Source organism: Mycteria americana, chromosome 6, assembly GCF_035582795.1.
Source record: "Mycteria americana isolate JAX WOST 10 ecotype Jacksonville Zoo and Gardens chromosome 6, USCA_MyAme_1.0, whole genome shotgun sequence".
Lineage (NCBI taxonomy): Eukaryota > Metazoa > Chordata > Aves > Ciconiiformes > Ciconiidae > Mycteria > Mycteria americana.
The window spans coordinates 41507227-41524693 of NC_134370.1; the positions used below are offsets into that span (position 1 = coordinate 41507227).

General features: G+C 38.7%; 1 protein-coding gene across 2 annotated transcripts in view; it reads right to left on the bottom strand.

The window, feature by feature from the left end:
• The window catches only part of PRKG1 (protein kinase cGMP-dependent 1), a 529338-nt gene that overhangs the window by 199719 nt on the left and 312152 nt on the right, over window positions 1-17467 (bottom strand). For both annotated transcript variants that reach the window (XM_075505445.1, XM_075505444.1), the window contains exon 4: window positions 5269-5374. In XM_075505445.1, coding sequence (XP_075361560.1) covers window positions 5269-5374 — 106 coding nt within the window. The remainder of the gene's footprint in view (window positions 1-5268; window positions 5375-17467) is intronic.

Genomic DNA, 17467 nt, shown 5'->3' on the forward strand with positions numbered 1-17467 from the left:
CTCTCCATTTTGGCCTCGAGCAACACCTTGGGATGAAAAGGATGCCCGTCTAGATGGGCTCCTGGTTTGAACCAGTACATCTGTTCTGATATTTAGCTTTGCATTAAGATTAGATGCATTTATTTGCCTTACAGATATAATTTCCCTTTTCCTCTTTCTCTGCTATCTCCTCTGTTTGCTTTGTCTACATTTCAGTGCTCCAGAAAAGTTGTCTTAAGCCAAAACCCGTTTTGTATATTTAGTTAGCTGAAACAATCTTAACATACATACTTCACTAACTCACCATTGATCTCCAACTCTCTTCTTCCAAAGTCTCTCCTCCCTTTGCCTCACTCTCTTAATTTCTCTCCCACTTCTATCCAGTATAATTTGACCGTAAGATACACTTCAGGAAAAATGAGAAACCACAGGCAATCTTTCAAAGACACAGTCATTTAATAAAGCTTCACATTTTTTTCTTTGCTTTCCTCTCACTGACAAACAACTCACATGAAATGCAAAACCTTCACTCTGAAATCATCACACTACTCACATTGACCAATTTCAGTACGTGTCGCCACAATTAAATACATGGCTACACACAAAAAACTTTACCAGCCTAATTCCCCACACAGATAAACCGCAGGTGCATAAACTCCCATTTCTTGGACACAGCCAACTCAGTTCTGCCACATCTGCCCAGATCACAGCTTCTCACTTAAGCTAATTTGGAGTCAGATAAAACTGTCAACAAGACTCAAGATGAAACCAGAGTGCTACGACAAAATGGTAAAGGCTGAGGAATGGACATTTCTTAAGCCAGATGAAAGTTTTTGACATTAAATTAAAAGCTTGGGCTATCAAGATACTTTAATTTCCTTTCTATTAGCACTACTGAATTTTTATTTATAACATTCAAGATTGTGTGTGCGTAAGCAAACTTCCTTTAAGTTTCCACTTCTAAAGCTAGATCCTGCCTCCGAGGCGACACAGAATATTCATCATTTGTTCTCCTGATCTGTTCCAGGGTCTGGGATGAATCAGAGTTTACACGGTGGACCGGAACATGAGGCCTCTTTTCGGAACATTTAGGAAGTTTTTTGTAAAAAAATACAATATTTACTCTTCCAAGGCATTCTGCTCTTTTTGAAGAGTGGATATTGGTACCCATCCTTAAAACCTTTATGATTTAGCAGGAAATTAATACACTTGCCACAGCATAAGGCTTTTTCCCATCTTTTATTTCCTGGACAAATTTGTTTTATCAATAGCTGTTTCCTTAACTGAAATATTCTGATCTTGCTTAAATGGAATTATTTTTAGTACAGGCTTGAGAAGGAAATAATCCTAACATTATAACAAAGAACATTGCAGTGACATGTACAGTAGATTTTAGCATAGCTGTAACCTCCACTGCAGAATGATGCTCTTTCTCGCTTGTATAAGGGCAAATATATTCAACGATATACAGAAAGCACTAAGTTGGGTAAAAACTAAATAAATGTTCAGAAAAAAACCCTATACCCTAAGGAGTTACTAAATCTACAGCACAATATTATATTTTAACTTTTTACTGTTAGCTGTACTACGAACTAGCTTGATCTAGCATTGATTTAGCCACATAATGAACTACCAAAAATTTGTGTTTCAAAGGGAATTATTGCTATGATTTGTCATTCACTATATACACAGGGATCAAAAAATACTCTGGATCTTCCATCCTTTACTTGAAGCAGGTGCTGCTAGGGAATTCGGCCCTCTTTTGATCACTTCAAGGATCATACGTTGACTTTACAAGCAGCAGAAAGGGGTGCAAAGACCAGTTCCTCATAAATAAAAGAGGATATTCACTTGTTCCTTACTCCAATATATGGCAGTTGATTTATATAAGTCAGAAGAGTTATTTCGTGTTTTATAAGCCCATGAAAACTATGTACTACTACTCCTTGGAGCAAACCAGGACCCAGCAAACCTTCTGGCCCAGGACCTGTTAGGAAGGTAGACCTGGATTTCTTAACCAGGAAATGTACTTTTTACGGTTTTCTTACAGCATTTGGCAGAAAGGACTGGACTATACATACTCTGGACATAAAAGGGTGAAACTAAGAAAACAGTAGCTGACCTGTGTCATCTATATGTTCCTTCTGTGGAAAAACACAGCAAAACCACGACACTGGTTGTGCGGTAATATTTCATACAATGACTACAAGGAGCCCTGGTGATACCAGTGCTCAGACTGCACTTATTTTCAGCAAGATAAATGGGAATATATGACTAGTCTTATTTCACCCCCCAAAGCTTAACTTCTATTGTATTTTGTTCATAGGTGAAAATATGTTATTGAAGACAATGACCATTACATTATTGTGACTAATGACAAGATTAGAAAGGGTAACTTTTTCAGATCAATGTCAGCAGAAAATAATGCTGTCCAACCCCACTGACTTTTCTGTGAACTTGTACCATTTAAACCTTCATTTCTATTCCATTTGATTTCTTAACAAGAGCATTTTTATACACTTATTAATATAGGAAAGAAAAAAAGAACAAAGAATAAGGTCAACAATTGACATACTCCTTGTTTTCAAGATTTAACCTATTTTTTCCTTAAAAAGATTTAGAAGGAAAGCATCCTTAAAAATGACCATTTAATGTAATAAATGGAATTTAAGTTGACCTTGAGATAGCTATTGATGCACAGAGCCCAACTAGAAGACATGATGGGTAGATACCACTTTGTATGACCTTCTTGCAGCTATCTGTCCCATGCTACAATTGCTGCATAGGAGGAAATATTTTCCTAAATTCAAACTGTAAGATTTAAAGAAAACAATATTTGCTTGCTTTAGGCCTTTCTAACGAGCGTTAATATGCGGCTCGACACACTGTAATAGGCTGTGTCCAAGAAGCTCAGACACAGTGTGGGAAAACGCTTCTCAGTTTCTTCCTCACACTATTTGCTTTAAAGTTAAAGCTGGGCAGGCTCTGTGAACCTCCATCCAAATTAACCTGACAATCTTCTAGAAAACCTCTGTTAAAGCTCAAAGCTTAAGAGCTTAATGTGTGCATAGTTTCTGCTTTTAAAGAGAGCCAGAGGCTCTAACCCCCAGAACTGATCTTATATTCATTTTCTGGTTTCATTCACCAGCACACAGGGAAAGCATTGCTTGTTAACGTTTGAATTTATGATTTTTTAAACCCTTTCAGTATGGCAACAGATTTTGTTGTCTCTCCCGAGGTTGTTTGTTAATAACCATAAACTGAGACATGTGGAAAAAGGTAGACTTTGATGACTACAATTTCATGCCATCTCTGAGCAGCAGAACATCTCCATGGAGCTCCTGGTCCTCTCTAAGGAAACACCTTGTCCTCACCAGAGGCCATGCTGCCTGGCCAATTATTTTAGTTTCATTATTTTATTATTATTTCTATTCATGACTGAAAATGATCACAGGTGAAACTCCTGGCCACAGGGAGAGGCCAGGAGGTGGGATGTCAACCCAGCCAAGAACCAGTATAGTGAGTTGGGCAGTTCTTTGCTCCCATATCTAAGCAGCTAATGGTGCCTGAGCTTCGAGTAATTCCTCACCCATGGTCCTGGCTGAGCTGTCGTACAGCCACACTCATGCCCAGGGTATCGGTCCCATGGTATCACCTTCCTGGCTCCCACCTACCCTGCCCCATCCCTAAAGCCTTGCCTGCAGATCACGGGACTGTGGTCACCCTGAAGGACAGCCCAGTTCTGTGACTCCCTGACAATATCATCACAGAGATTTAGTTAGTATATATATATTTTTTTATATTACTATATATATTATATTATTATATACAATACATATAAAATAGTAATAATTTATTATTTTTTTCTAAGTCCCTTTTTCCTCCAATGCTAATTGGAGAAAAACTAATTTAAAGTTGAATGAACAGAGGCTACCCCTTGAGTTTACATTACTGAAAGCCCAAGTGAATGTACTGTGCCTGTATTTCTAATTTTAACAGTCTTAAGTTTGAAAACACATAAAAAAGCAGGGCAGAAACAAAACTAAATCAAGCATGTGACATGGCATGGTAAAATTTAGTATGCCCACATCAGGGAGACCTGTTACCTGTCATCTGATATGGCTGCGTGGGATTAATTTCTCATCCAAAACATCCTTTTTAAGGGGGTGTATCATTACTCAGGTCACTAGTTTGCAAACTGTAGTATCTTCTAGATCCTACAACAGTGGATTTCCCTGAAAACCCCTCTTTGGAAAAAAGAAGCAACTTCTGGAAATGAAGCAACCATTTCTAAAACATTTTCATATATTGAAAACTAGCTGAATCCAAAATAAAAAAGAAAGAAATCAAGTACAGCTTCCCCCCTGGAGAGAGGTGGCGGAAAAGGAGCCCAAATCTGAAGGATTTTGTGCACATCCCCATCCACCATCAAGAGAAATCAAGAGAAATCATCTCTCGGGTATAATTTTGCCCCTCACACCGCTTCTGCACAGTGAGGGGTTGTCAGTTTGGCGGGGAAATGATGCAGCGGGGAATGTTTTGATCTGGGACAAGCCTGGTGTAGTGAAGCCTTCGTAATGATGGGATTACTTACAGTGTCACATTGACTTGGGTGGTTTTTTTCTCTAGGATTCAGTGACATTATGCTTCTATTTGGGATTATTTTGCTGACATGAAACATAGCCCGTTCCTCACTGCTGTGGCACACTTGAATTACTGGGCTATTAGGCATTGCTTCAGTAAGGAGGATTGGTTCTAGTTTGAGATGGCAGCACGAACCAAAGGAAAGTTTGAGAGAGTCAAATTTAAGCAGTGAAAGACTTGGCTTTATGTCTTTCTTGCTACTTCTCTAATCCATATTTTACCGCAACCTACAGCTTTTGCTTCTTTAGAAACTTGCAAATTACCTCTAGAAGCACAAGAGCACACTTTGAATGGACTAGCTTCTACGACAGTTTATGAACCAGATTTTTCCCTAGTGAGGGTGTTTTTTTTTCTCATGGGTATTTTCTTTAATAAGGTATGCTTCAAATGACTCATATTAAAGCCTCCTCTCTTACACCTCAGCTGCGTGACTCTTTGCCAATAAATAACTCCCAATGGGAACGAAACTAAACTGTGGCAAGACTCCTCCTGGGGCTGGAGGATATGGCTTACAGATGGTTAAACAGCAAATAAAAAAAAAAGAGATGCGAAGGAAACAAATCAAATACTGCACTCACAAAACAAGTCAAAAGATGAGGACGGCAGATTCATTGTACTTTTTGATAAAGTAAACAAGTGTCATACCTTTTTAAAAATTCCATATACTCAGTATGCTTGATGAGGCCTGTCCTCATCATTATTGTTTGAAAACATTGCCGATCAATAGCCCAAAGTTTCACATTTACGAGAGCTGGAAAAAACAAGACAAGGGGAAAATGTAATTAGCAAAATGTCAAAACTTGAAAAACCTGTAGTGAACTGTGGAGGAAAAAAAATTCATTCATGAGAAAGCATGAAAATGGGTACGCACTTAAAAACAGTAGCATAAAACTCATCCGCTGGACACTAGACTAAGCATGCACTGAAATGATCCCAAATATCTGAAATTTTAGCTGCAGTACATGGGCTTTTGGAAAGATCGCCTAAAAGCAACTGTGAGATGAGAAGAAATCAATGCAGGCTGAAAGCAAGCAAGAAACAGTGGCTCAGTTCATCGTAACCTGGGACACATCATTGCCTATGACACTGAGTGATTTGGGGAAATTTTTAGCGCATTATCCTGTTTCTGAGACAGCAAAATTCATTAAGGGTCCATCTTACTCCCAAAGTAGATGACAAATTCCTCCTTGACCTCGAGAGATTTTCCAGAACCAAGTCCTGTTATATCCGAATAATTGAACACCTCCCAATTCTGGAGGTTTTGAGTAATTTTTTTCCAACTTTAGTTTTCAGGTCTCTGATAAATTCCAAGACTTCAATGTTACACACCACACGCTACATCATATACTTCAGAAGCAAAGTCCCATTGTAAAAACAAGCATAACAGATTACCGCCACATAAAGTACAGATGCTCAAAGAAAACAGGATCACGTGAATTGGATGCAGAGAACCCCAAATGGTCCAGATTTTAATCTCAGATGCGGCTGAGACATTGGCATTGCTTGCATACATACAGTTTATAATAGTTTCTCCTTAGAGAAACAGTTTAATTAAGCAAAACTACTCTAAAAACCTCTGCACTTGTATTCATTTTTTTTTCAGAGAGTAATTGCAATAAATTTCATCCCCATATCCCATTTCACTACAAGAAACAGAAATAAGCAAAAAGACTTTCAACAAAACATTTACAAATATTCTCAGGAATAAAAATCTGAGAAATTACTTTGCTTTTATTTGCTGGTCCTTTAGTTCACAAACAGCCTTGTTAATGAGTTTTTATCCCTAACTGCATTTGCAGGATGTAAAACCTTCAAAGTACAAATTCAAATTTTTCTTCTCAAATTGCATTGCAGAACTAAGTGAATGCATCACATCATTTAAAGCCTCTTCTCATTTTCAAGACTGAAACTCCTTCTTGAGAACTGTTTTTAGTTTTATAATCAAACTGATAGGAAAGAATGACCTATAGCTTTAGTATGAGAGATTTCCGTAAAAAAAAATTTCTTTCACTTTCTTCAGAATGGAAGAGACAACTAATATGAATGGGATTTCTATTTTTCTGGTTTTTTACTGTCTTCTGCAAAATAGGGGGTTTAATTGATTTTTAGATGAGCTCTATCCTAGAGGAAGAAATGAATATTATTCAACAGGGTGTGTGTGTGGGGACTCACTGAAAAGGATGATCTCCTACTGTACTGGATGATGATGATGAGGGTTGATATCAAGTCACTAAAAACTCAGTAAAATCCCTGTAAATTCAGTGAGAACAGGAAAAGATGATCTTGTAAACTAGGTGCTTTCTATCTGAAATGAAAAAATGTAGGGGATTTCAGCCAGCCTGGTGATTTCAGGATGGGTTTTATTCAGTTTAGTGTATGATTATCACACAAGGCAAAAAGGTGACTTGCTTGGTCATGACTAGCAAAACCACCAATAATTGAATATTTTAAAAAAAGATGTAGTGAGCATGAAAATAATGAATGAAATAAGAGTTTATAATTTTTTTTTGTTTGGACTAAAATATCCAACAGCATCTCAGTGCCCTATCATAAACAGGTACCATGAACACATCTTATTCATTCATCAGAAATATTTTTTCCAAGTACAGCCATCCTTTAGAATAAATTTCAAGTTTTCACCTGTATTTGTTTCATACAGTTGTTATCCTGAAAGTGTGAGGTTGTTTACCCGGTGTGCGAGATGCCAATATTGGTGTCTCGCATACTGGGAAACAACCTCACACTTGTAGGATAACACACTCTTCATAGCAAAGGCATGACTATTAAGCTGACACCACTAGTTCAGTAAGGGCAGAAGACAGCAAATACTTAAATTCACCTCTTTTTCTATTGTCTCATGTAATTCTGAAAGACAGGGACATCCTTCCTATGAATAATTTTATCTACTTCTGCTTCCCAGTGTATTTTAATGCATTCATCATCTTATGCAAACAAAAATAGCTCTGAAAAATAAAAGATTTCATCCTGGTCTCAATCCTGGCCAGCCAGTCCTTAACAGACACATTAGATCGGCACCTGGGACCAAATTCCTGTTGGAGTCCATCACAGCATGTAAGAGCACAGCATCCGACCAGCACAGCCCCCATCCTTGGCCCGTCAGACACATTTATAGGCTATACGTTATTATGCCTTAAATCAGTGACTGATGGCAATCAGCTAACTCTTATTTTTCACATACATAGTGAACGATGAAGGTACTCAGTGGATTTTCCTTCCTGCAAGGGGTTCAAATATAGCTGCAAAGATACCACTGACCCCCGAGGTCCACATGGGTACCACAGAGCCAGATAAGTGGCAAACACTTACTCATTCTCCTCTGATCCACAGATGCTTTACGAAGCACTACATCGTGTCTGATTCCCCAAAGACCAGAAAGAATCGTTGCTGCATGGCCTGTGCTAGGTAGGCTCTCACTTGGTCCCTTAATACACTTAGGTAAATGGCAAATGTAATTTAGTACCTCTTGAGCAAAATGAAGATCCATTTATTGCTGCTAGAAATTGTTCTGTTAAAACAAACCTCCGCAGCCGGCAATCTTCATGGGAGCACACGACCAGAGGCTTACTTAAAGAGCCTAGAACAAGTCACATTCCCCTGAAGGTACCCCCTATTAACCCAAGTTATATATACATACAACTATATTTATATATATAATGCATATATATACACACACATATACTTACATATATAATTATTTATAATTATATATTATATATACTTATATAATACATAATATATATTTTATTATATGGGGTTTTTATATATATCCCCCAATTATACAAACAGCTGTGTACTAGCTAACTGTACTAACAAGGACCACGAAGCTCACAAAAAGTTGAGTGCAGACAATGCACTTCTGTGCTGCTAATTATAATCACTACTCATAATTTATAATATTCACATTTATCTTGCCTAATGATAAACAGATGTTTTAATAATGGCTAATCATAGTAAAGCTTTAAATGTCAATAAGACCCTTATAATCAGGTGTGAGCATCATCTCCTGTTATGCTTAAAATCTTCTGTAAATGTAGGAATTCTGTAAGATTTGACAATATTAACAACTTCAAAGACATACATTTATGAGTGCCCCAAGATGAACAATACATATATGGGATGTATACCACAAAGTCAATTCTGCCGTGAATAACTGAGTCATAACAGATATAGACAGAGGTGACGCAGGGGTTTTGTTGTCCATCCCTCTGCAGAGTGTGTGTTGGATGCTGGAGGTAAAATTTTCTGTGAAGCTTGATTTCAGGAGAGTATCTTATTCTCTGACTGCAAGAACTACAACCATAAAGGAATATGCTAAATAACATAATGAAAACAGATGTGTGTACTCATATCTGTAACGGGAGTTTCCTAAGACTACTCAATAATATAAAATATTATACTGTAATCAAAGCAGCTAAACTGGAGTTATACTACAATTAAAGTTTATTGCCTCTTTTACACTTTTTCATAATAAAATGTTTAGCCAGGGTTTCGTTTTATCTTTGTAACAGCACATAATGCAATCACCGATCATCCTAGAAGCCACCGAGATTTTGGCTGGCATGCAAAAAAAGTAGCAACATTATAAGGCAACAATATGCATGCTCACAAACTAAGGTATATTATAATATATATATTGTCATATACACACCTCCTTCACTCTGAGGCATGGATAAAAATAGGGATGCCCAGGAATGGGACCTCTAAATGACTGATTATATGATATAGCTCTCCAGGTGAGGGTCTCAGATGGTGCTGGGCATTCTGCAGTCATTGCAGAATATTTTAATTGCCTGTTAGAGATAAGCAATCCCATCAAAATGAGGATTTGGCACGAGCTCCTAACAAAGTTGCTAGATAATTAGCAAAACACGGTTAAAGCACAAAGTGGTTAAATTAACCTCAGCAAAGGCACAATTTCTTATGCTTTCTGGCAAGATTTCCTTTAAGAAATGGATTCATCCGAAAGTGGGCTGAACCCAAAGCAAAATGCTCCTGGATAAACAGGGAAGAGCACTGAGAGCCAAAGCAAAAGAATCAGGATTTCATGGGTCAAAACTGGATGGGGGTGGAGATATTGTCATTAAATTTCACATCTGAAGTGTTCATCGTGGTCAATACTTAATTTCTGACAAAAAGTTGACTGAAATTATTTAAATCAATCATTTCAGTATATGAGTCGGACCCCTCTCTACACCAAAATCACTGATTTAAGCAAATAAACAATTTCAAGAAACCATTTCAAACTTCTTTTCCAAAAAGAAGTTTTCTTCCTATTCATTTAGCTGGGCAACCTATGAAAATATATCCCATTTTAAACAAGTGAAAATACATCCCCAGGGATATAGAGTCCCCAACACAGCCCAAAGCCTGGGCTACATCCTGGCTGGTTTATCCATGTCTGCTGGCTTGCCCGTGTGCCGGGAGGTCTCTGAACATAAAGCAAGGCAAGATAAAGGTATTGTCTCTCTCTGGTTGTAAAGGATCATATGTGCATACCCTTCATGACATAGCACAAACCTGATGGATTCAGCGGCTCAGACCCTCTCTGAGTGTCTTCTCCCTGTCCAAGGCAGGGCACAACTTCAGGGTGATGCAAAAGAGGAAAACTAAAAGCAGATTTTTAGTTTGCAGCCAGTCTCAAGCTGAACCCGCACCTGATGGGATTTTACTGCTGGCCCATGCACAGCTGCAGTCCCCGCAGGGCCACCCCAGTGCTTTGCACCGCCGGGTTGGAGCCAGAGGGACGTTGGGGACAGCAGATGGGCACAGGACATAGCGCCAAGGAGAGGAAGGCCATAAGGTCGCCAGCCTCCTGCTCTGTTTTGCACTCTTAAAAGACATTTGCACATTTTAGCTTCAATATGTCCCTTTCTGAAACCACAGCACCATGTTTTAAAGTGCAATTTTTATTTATCTGGTCTTTACTGTATATACTGCTATCAGTTACATGGTAGTATTTTCGTGTCAGTAGGGGTAGAATACATATTTCCATAAAGATTAGACAGAGAATTCAGATTTTCTCCGTTTATTGCACTAAATAATAGGGACTATGCATTATTGATCCTCTCCAAGGCTTAATTATCTTAATTTTTATACTTTCCATCATGTCCACAGCCTGCTGAAAGACAAAGTTTTTGCTCTTTTGCTTCTTTTCTTCTTGTGGACCCAGCAGCTGAAAATCCTGAACTTTGGGCTCAGATCCAAGCTACTCCTTTTCTCTGTATCACATGCAAAGGCAGTGAAATAGGGGGGAAACTACAAAGTTTTAAGTGAAAAATATATTTACAAAAGAGCAACATGAGTATTATTTATACGTGTTATATAATATTATATATTATATGTTAATATTGCTGGGGAAATCCTTCAGGTGCAGCTGCTAAGATGCACCTGAAAATAAAGCATTGTTTTGCAGAGCATTATTGGAAAACCATCTTCCCAACACAGACTTCAAGCATGGGTTGCTTTTCTGCAAAGCCAGGTCAATCACAAAATGTCCTTTTAACCACAGCCAGTGCAGCAAAGCTTTATCAGTAGAACATTAAAAGATGCTTTAAATCCTTAAAATCAGAGCAACCACCAGAATAGTGCCCAGATAGGTGTATTATTTCAAAAGGAAATGCAATACTCATACAGCCCTGCAATCCTTTAGCATCTTTCCAAGTTTTTACACGCTCAGTGAAGCCTTTCCACATTTTTCAAGGATCACCGAGTGAATCATCCTCAGCTCAGGTACTTGCTGGCAGCGTTATCAGACCTGAAACTTTTTATAGCCTTGCACTGTAGCCAGAATTCATCACCTTGCTTTTGCTTTTAGGCTATTTTATTCAAATAACTGTTTGTTTATCTGCCCAGGAAAGCCTCAGGCAAAGAAACAGCGGCATCTTCATGTCCTTAGAGCCCTTCTGGCAGCAACAATACATAAAATTTCCACTCAAATTTAAGCATTCTTCCACTTGGGGTTGATTTTGCACGGATTATTGTGCAAATTACTGTCGGGGAGAACACAGTCATTTCCAGTTACTTGTGTTTTGTCATGTGTATTGTATAAAATGATGACGAAAAGCACATTTAACTAAAGAGAAGGAGCACATTGAATTATTTTGCCCCACCAAATACACCAGGAATCTCTGTTTCGGGATAGGGCGTGGAGCAATGCAGAGGAGATGTATTTAACAGCTGGAGAAAGCATTAATTTCTCTATTCTCAGATGTTTCTGTTTCAAGTTTCTAACAACGATGGCCCTGGTACAATGACTACTTCATCCCGATGCTATCTGTTTTCTCAGTAGGTCCTTTTCTGTAACTCTCCAGGGGGGTTTTGCCACCTCACACCGTGCAAAGGAGTAATTTTAACGTTTGGCCAAGGAAAGATGCAGCATTCAAGCAGAGATAGATAAACATTTAAATATGTTTTTTCTCCCGGTACAGTTTATATCCATGTGCTCCTAAACTGGGACAGTTTGTTAAAAATAATGTTTAGTAATAAAAAATGAAAACATACCCACAGAAACAGCAGAAGATTTTTTTTTTTTTTTTCTTTCTTGGACCAGAGCTGTGGCTTTTCCTGGTACACAGAGAGCAGGACAGGAATTAAGGATAATCAAGAAGAAAAAAAAAGAAGGTAAAAAACTTCCAGCAGGCCTAATACTAATCCTAACGATGGAGTGCAGGATGATCTTGGATGCCTGGCGTTCAGCGCAGCATTATGCTCAATGCTGGCATTATGGCAGTGCTTCATACAGTGCAGTGAATTTTTGGGGTGTGGTGTCAGGATGGCAACAGGATACCCCAGCCATGGTCCTTCTCATGGTGCTGGTCTACAAACGGGGCTTTTTTTTCCCATATGATGGCAATTCTGTGCTGTGGTGTAGGTGCGTGACAAAGGATGAGGTTGTATTATCTCCATCCACCTCTTTGCAGACTGCCTATTTGGTAATGGTCTTTAAAGCAGAGGTCAAATATGCACTTTTGTGAGTGCCTGAAATTATCAGCATATTACCTTGACCTGAAGTAGGTAGATCCAGATTTCATCTTTACTTTGATCTTTAACAGTTTTTTCCCGTCTCCCTCCCTGCGCTTTACTAACTTGAATTTTGTCATCAAAAACATCTGTATTACATGCATTACAAAACCCCATTGCGCAGATGTTCCTGGGCTGTGTTGTTCATGTGGAGGAGTGAGGGTAACTGCTGTTCAAAGGCAACAACTGCTTCAATACTCAAGCTCTTTTCAGGTCATAAATAAAATTAGTTTTTTATTTGGACTTGCATGATCTTTCAATGAAAAAGAGCCTCTGTTTTGCCATGGATACTGCAGCGAAGGGCACACTTATCACCATGCTCTACCTACCCCAGCCTTTCCCCCTTGGCACCAGACCCCATCCCAGTGCCTAACGCTGAGGAGGGGAGGCAAGGAAATCCTCACGACTTTGGCACAACTGCACCCAAGTGTTTAAAGCAAGAGATGCTCTTGTATGTGTATCTGGGATTATTTGTCATTAAAGAGAGCTAGCAATCGTGAGAAACCTTGCAGCAGGATGCTGCACCCGTGCATGTCACCTGTAACGCATCTACCAAGCTTCCTGGCAGGTGATGCTGGATGCTCACCTACACATGGTGTAGATACAGGTAAGGTAGTCTGCTCTTTGCACAAGAGAGAAGCCCTTCTTTTGAAAACTATGTGTTGTTTGCACTTTCATAGTACTCAAAGTACAAGCTGGTCCTGAAACACATTCTGGAATCAAGACTGTTGCAGACTTACAAAAATGGGCATTTTTTCATACTAAATGGATAAAACATTCAAAAATAGATTATTGGGCAAGTATCAGAATTGTATTACTTTTTAAAGTACTGGTTTTGGCTGCTGTTTAACCACTGGTCTTAGTGGTGACTAATAATATATTCAGGTTACGTGAGGAGGAAACAAAGCAGGAAGGACATGACTCAATGACAGTTCTCCAGATAGCTCTGCTTTTGCCACAATAAACCATGAAGACCCTGGATATCCCAAGGAACTGTATACATTTTGCATAGGAATGAAACACGCCTGGATAAGATCAGATATGACTAAGAAAAGAAACTGATGGACATGGTTATTAACAAACCCTGCTCTTTTACACCAGAATAAAATCAACTCTAGTATCAAAAAGTCAGTGAACCAAATTTTAGGAGTAGTAACATTAGATATGAAGATATCTGGGGAAAACTGTGGCAAACAAAATGAAACAGTGCAGGTGTACTGTAGAAATGACTCAGTGGAAATTACAACCACACTTTCTGTTCATCTTTAGTAAGAAACCAGTAAATAGAATAACACCGTTGATATTTAATTATAATTAACAGAATTTACTATTGGTTTTACTGTGGCTTCAGTATGTTATGCTGGAGAACGTGGGCTGACTGCTTCTCCCACTGAAGTGATTGGGCTCTGCGGAGTCAACAAAATGGTCTATTTAAAATAAATATTAAAAAAGGATCAATTCACCCCATTGCCCATGTTATGCTATTATTATTCTTTAAAGGAAGGGATGCACGTGGTGCTAGAAGGACACCGAGGGGAGACCTTTCCTATTTGTGCTATGGGCTGGCTGTCCCCGCTGTTCGTACGTGTGATTCAGAGGAAGAGCTGGTCCTACGCCAAGCTCCCCCAGGGAGGTCTTGCCTCTTTGATTCTTTCACTGTGGGCGATCCCCCCCATGAAAATCGTGTATCGCAGCAGGAGAGGAATGAATCGCAAAAAGAAATGGCAACTGGAGTTTAGCCAACTCGTGTGAGCCACGAGACCCTTGTAAATCTTCAAGCCAAACACTGGTTGACTTCAATGGAGAGGATTTAATCCTTACTCCTCCATCATACGGCTTACAATTTAAAATACCTTTTCACTTAAGATCTGACAATGTCTATCAGCCAGTGCTAATTACAATAATCTGTATTAGATACTATGGAGGATCCCAGGACTTTTCTTGCCAGAAGAGTGAACCGAGTAATCCAACCTTCTGCCCTACCTACCACCTTCACCCAACGTTTCAAAGAAAACTACAGGACTCCTAATGAATTATTCAGGAATAACCCCAGACTGGGTGCTTTCATTAATTTAAGGCCCACAGTGTTTGGCTGAGGATATATATTGTCATTTGTTTTTATCTAACGTAATTGCCAATCTTCCTATTGCCCCCCCAAAATATCTCAGTCCTCTTCTGAAGACTCGCAATTTCTTGGCCTTAATGAGAAGACCTGACAAGGATTAATTATTATGAAAGCCTTTAATTGTATCAGGTTTTTTTCCTTGGAATTTCAAAACATCCACATCATTTGTATTACAAAACCCGCTAATTAGATATCCTAATATGCTCTTTTTAAGCTAACTGCTATTTTACATAGCCTTTACTATGTCATCTGTTATTCATCCTTTCTGTATAAGTGTATTCCTACTCTTCTTACATTCCTGTGATACAGAAGTTTTTCTAGGTTTTTAATTAAACTTACCTTGTATGAGCAAGAGCTCACAAACTACTTAAGAAACTGTATTCATTATAGTATTGAATTTCCATATAAAAGATGAAAGCTGAAAAAGGTCCTTAAAGTAGTTTAGGAAGAATCTATTCAGAACAATTTGAAAGCCACAAAAACATACTTTCAAATACTATTTTGAGTTTGATGGTGATGGGAGTTTGGTGAGATTAATGGAAAACCAACAAGGGTCTAATGCAGGTCAGAAGCCTAAAATTTAGTTGCTCAAAGAACTAATTTAATGCAAGGAACACAAGAGGGGTTAAAGCAAAATGTCTCCAATTATCTGCAAAAGGAAAAGGTGAAAACAACCCAAACCTCTCATGGGGGTGTGAGATTCAGCATGGGACACACCACCTCATCGGCATGCCAAGATCATAAAAACATTACCAAGAAACCTTGTGTCTAAGAGTAATGAGCGAAGTAATATATTCACATTTTAAACAGACCTACAAATCAGTTCTAGCTCATTGCCTAAAGGAGCCCCAAGAACAAGGAAATGGAATATACCAAATTAAAGGAGGTATCTTAATACTAACCTAATTTGGAAGGGAAGGCATTGACAAATGAAGAAGCCAGCTTGAGGGACCATTAAAAAAGCAATGGAAAAAAAAATAATAATAAAGAGATGAGGCATCTCAGAGACTCCCCAGTGTGGAAACCAGCGTCCTGCAATACAGGTGGGGCCGTACCAGGGGTCTGCAATTCAGGAAGCGAGGAATTGCTCTGCTGATAGCAAACAAAAATGGGCCAGAAGAATTGCGTGTGACTTTGTGGTATTAGGGTGGAAAGAGAAAAGGTCCTAAAAGCAGAGGAAAATCCCAAGCAGCAATACCTGTACCTCCTGGGGTCTGACCAGGAACACTGCCAGGAGCCTTTTAGAAGAATCTGTAAAGACGGTATAATAAGTCCCACAAGTTGTTCCATTTCTTGAAGCTGTCAAGGCTGGACAAGCATTCCTTTGATGGTCCTTCTGCTGAAAAAGCCTCTTTCATACTTCTCATTTGAAAAATATACACGTTTTGGTGTTCACCCTGAAAAATGATCTTGGGAAGTACAGTGGCTTGGCTAGTCGGTTAAAAAATAAATACAACAAGCAGGCACGAAAACACAAGCCTACAGGGCAGAACTTGGGATTAATTTTTAAGATGACCTGCACAAGTTTATAACTAGTTTGATTATTCATAGGGGCTAAAGGTTTAAATGAATGATTAAAGCCAGCAGTCGGTATCCTAAAGAGACATATGCTTGAAAATTGTAATGGGGCTAAGTATTTTAGGAATGATTGGAAAATACGAAAGAGATTTTATACTCTATTCAAAAGAAAATATTGTTTTAAGGATACAGGGCTGCCAGATAACGTCTGCTTGTTAAAATAATAAAAAGAAGTGCACATGTAATGCCTTTTCTAAGGAAGCTGAAACACTTTATAAGCAATAATTATGCCTCAAAATATTTGCGAAAGCTATAAAGCACTATATATTGATACCACTGGAAAAGAAGAGAGGAAAGTGTCTCTGCTGCTGCTAGTAGAAAGCTTTGCTAAGACTTCAACTCTCCTGAATTCACTGATTCTCCGGTAGATATGCCCATCTCTCCACCTCAAAAATAAGCATTGCCTCTTTCATTGCTCCATTACCACCCAAGGTAATGCTAACACCTAAAGCCACGTGGAAGTTATCCTCTTCCTTCTGCAGAGTCATCACGAGATCTCCAGCAGTCACAGAAAAAGGGGAAAAAGATGGTTTAAATGTTTAACTTCCCAGCAAGCCGCAAAGCGATGAGGTTCTTTCCTCCACGCTTACTCCAGGGTCTCTCACTGAGCTCTGCAACAGATCTTGATACTAAAAGACCTAAAATGAGCAGGTGTTTCAGCTTCACCGACTGATTTTTTTCTAAAGGAGAACATCACACAGGTCCAAGAAATCTATTTTCCACTCTGAGTTATCAAGAATGGTTTTGTAAGGAAGACAGTTTTTTAAAGAGCTGTTCACATATAGCAAAATTAATTATACTTTCTAAAAAGTAACAAAGCATTATTTTACTGCTTTTTTTTCCCCAACTTTAGGTGCTAGTTGGCTATTCAGCTACAAAAGTAGCTCATATGGCCAACTCCCCATAAAGCTTATTCAACCAGACAGATCAGCATGAAGCTATGTGGAAATCCATTTACACAGCCAGACACTCTCACTTATAATTCTGCACTGTGGGATGCTTTAAATCATGGATAACAACAATAGAATGAGAAAAGTGCCATATATGCCTTCACTAGGTGTAACTAATTGACCAGGGACACCTTTCTGGCAAGATGCTTTT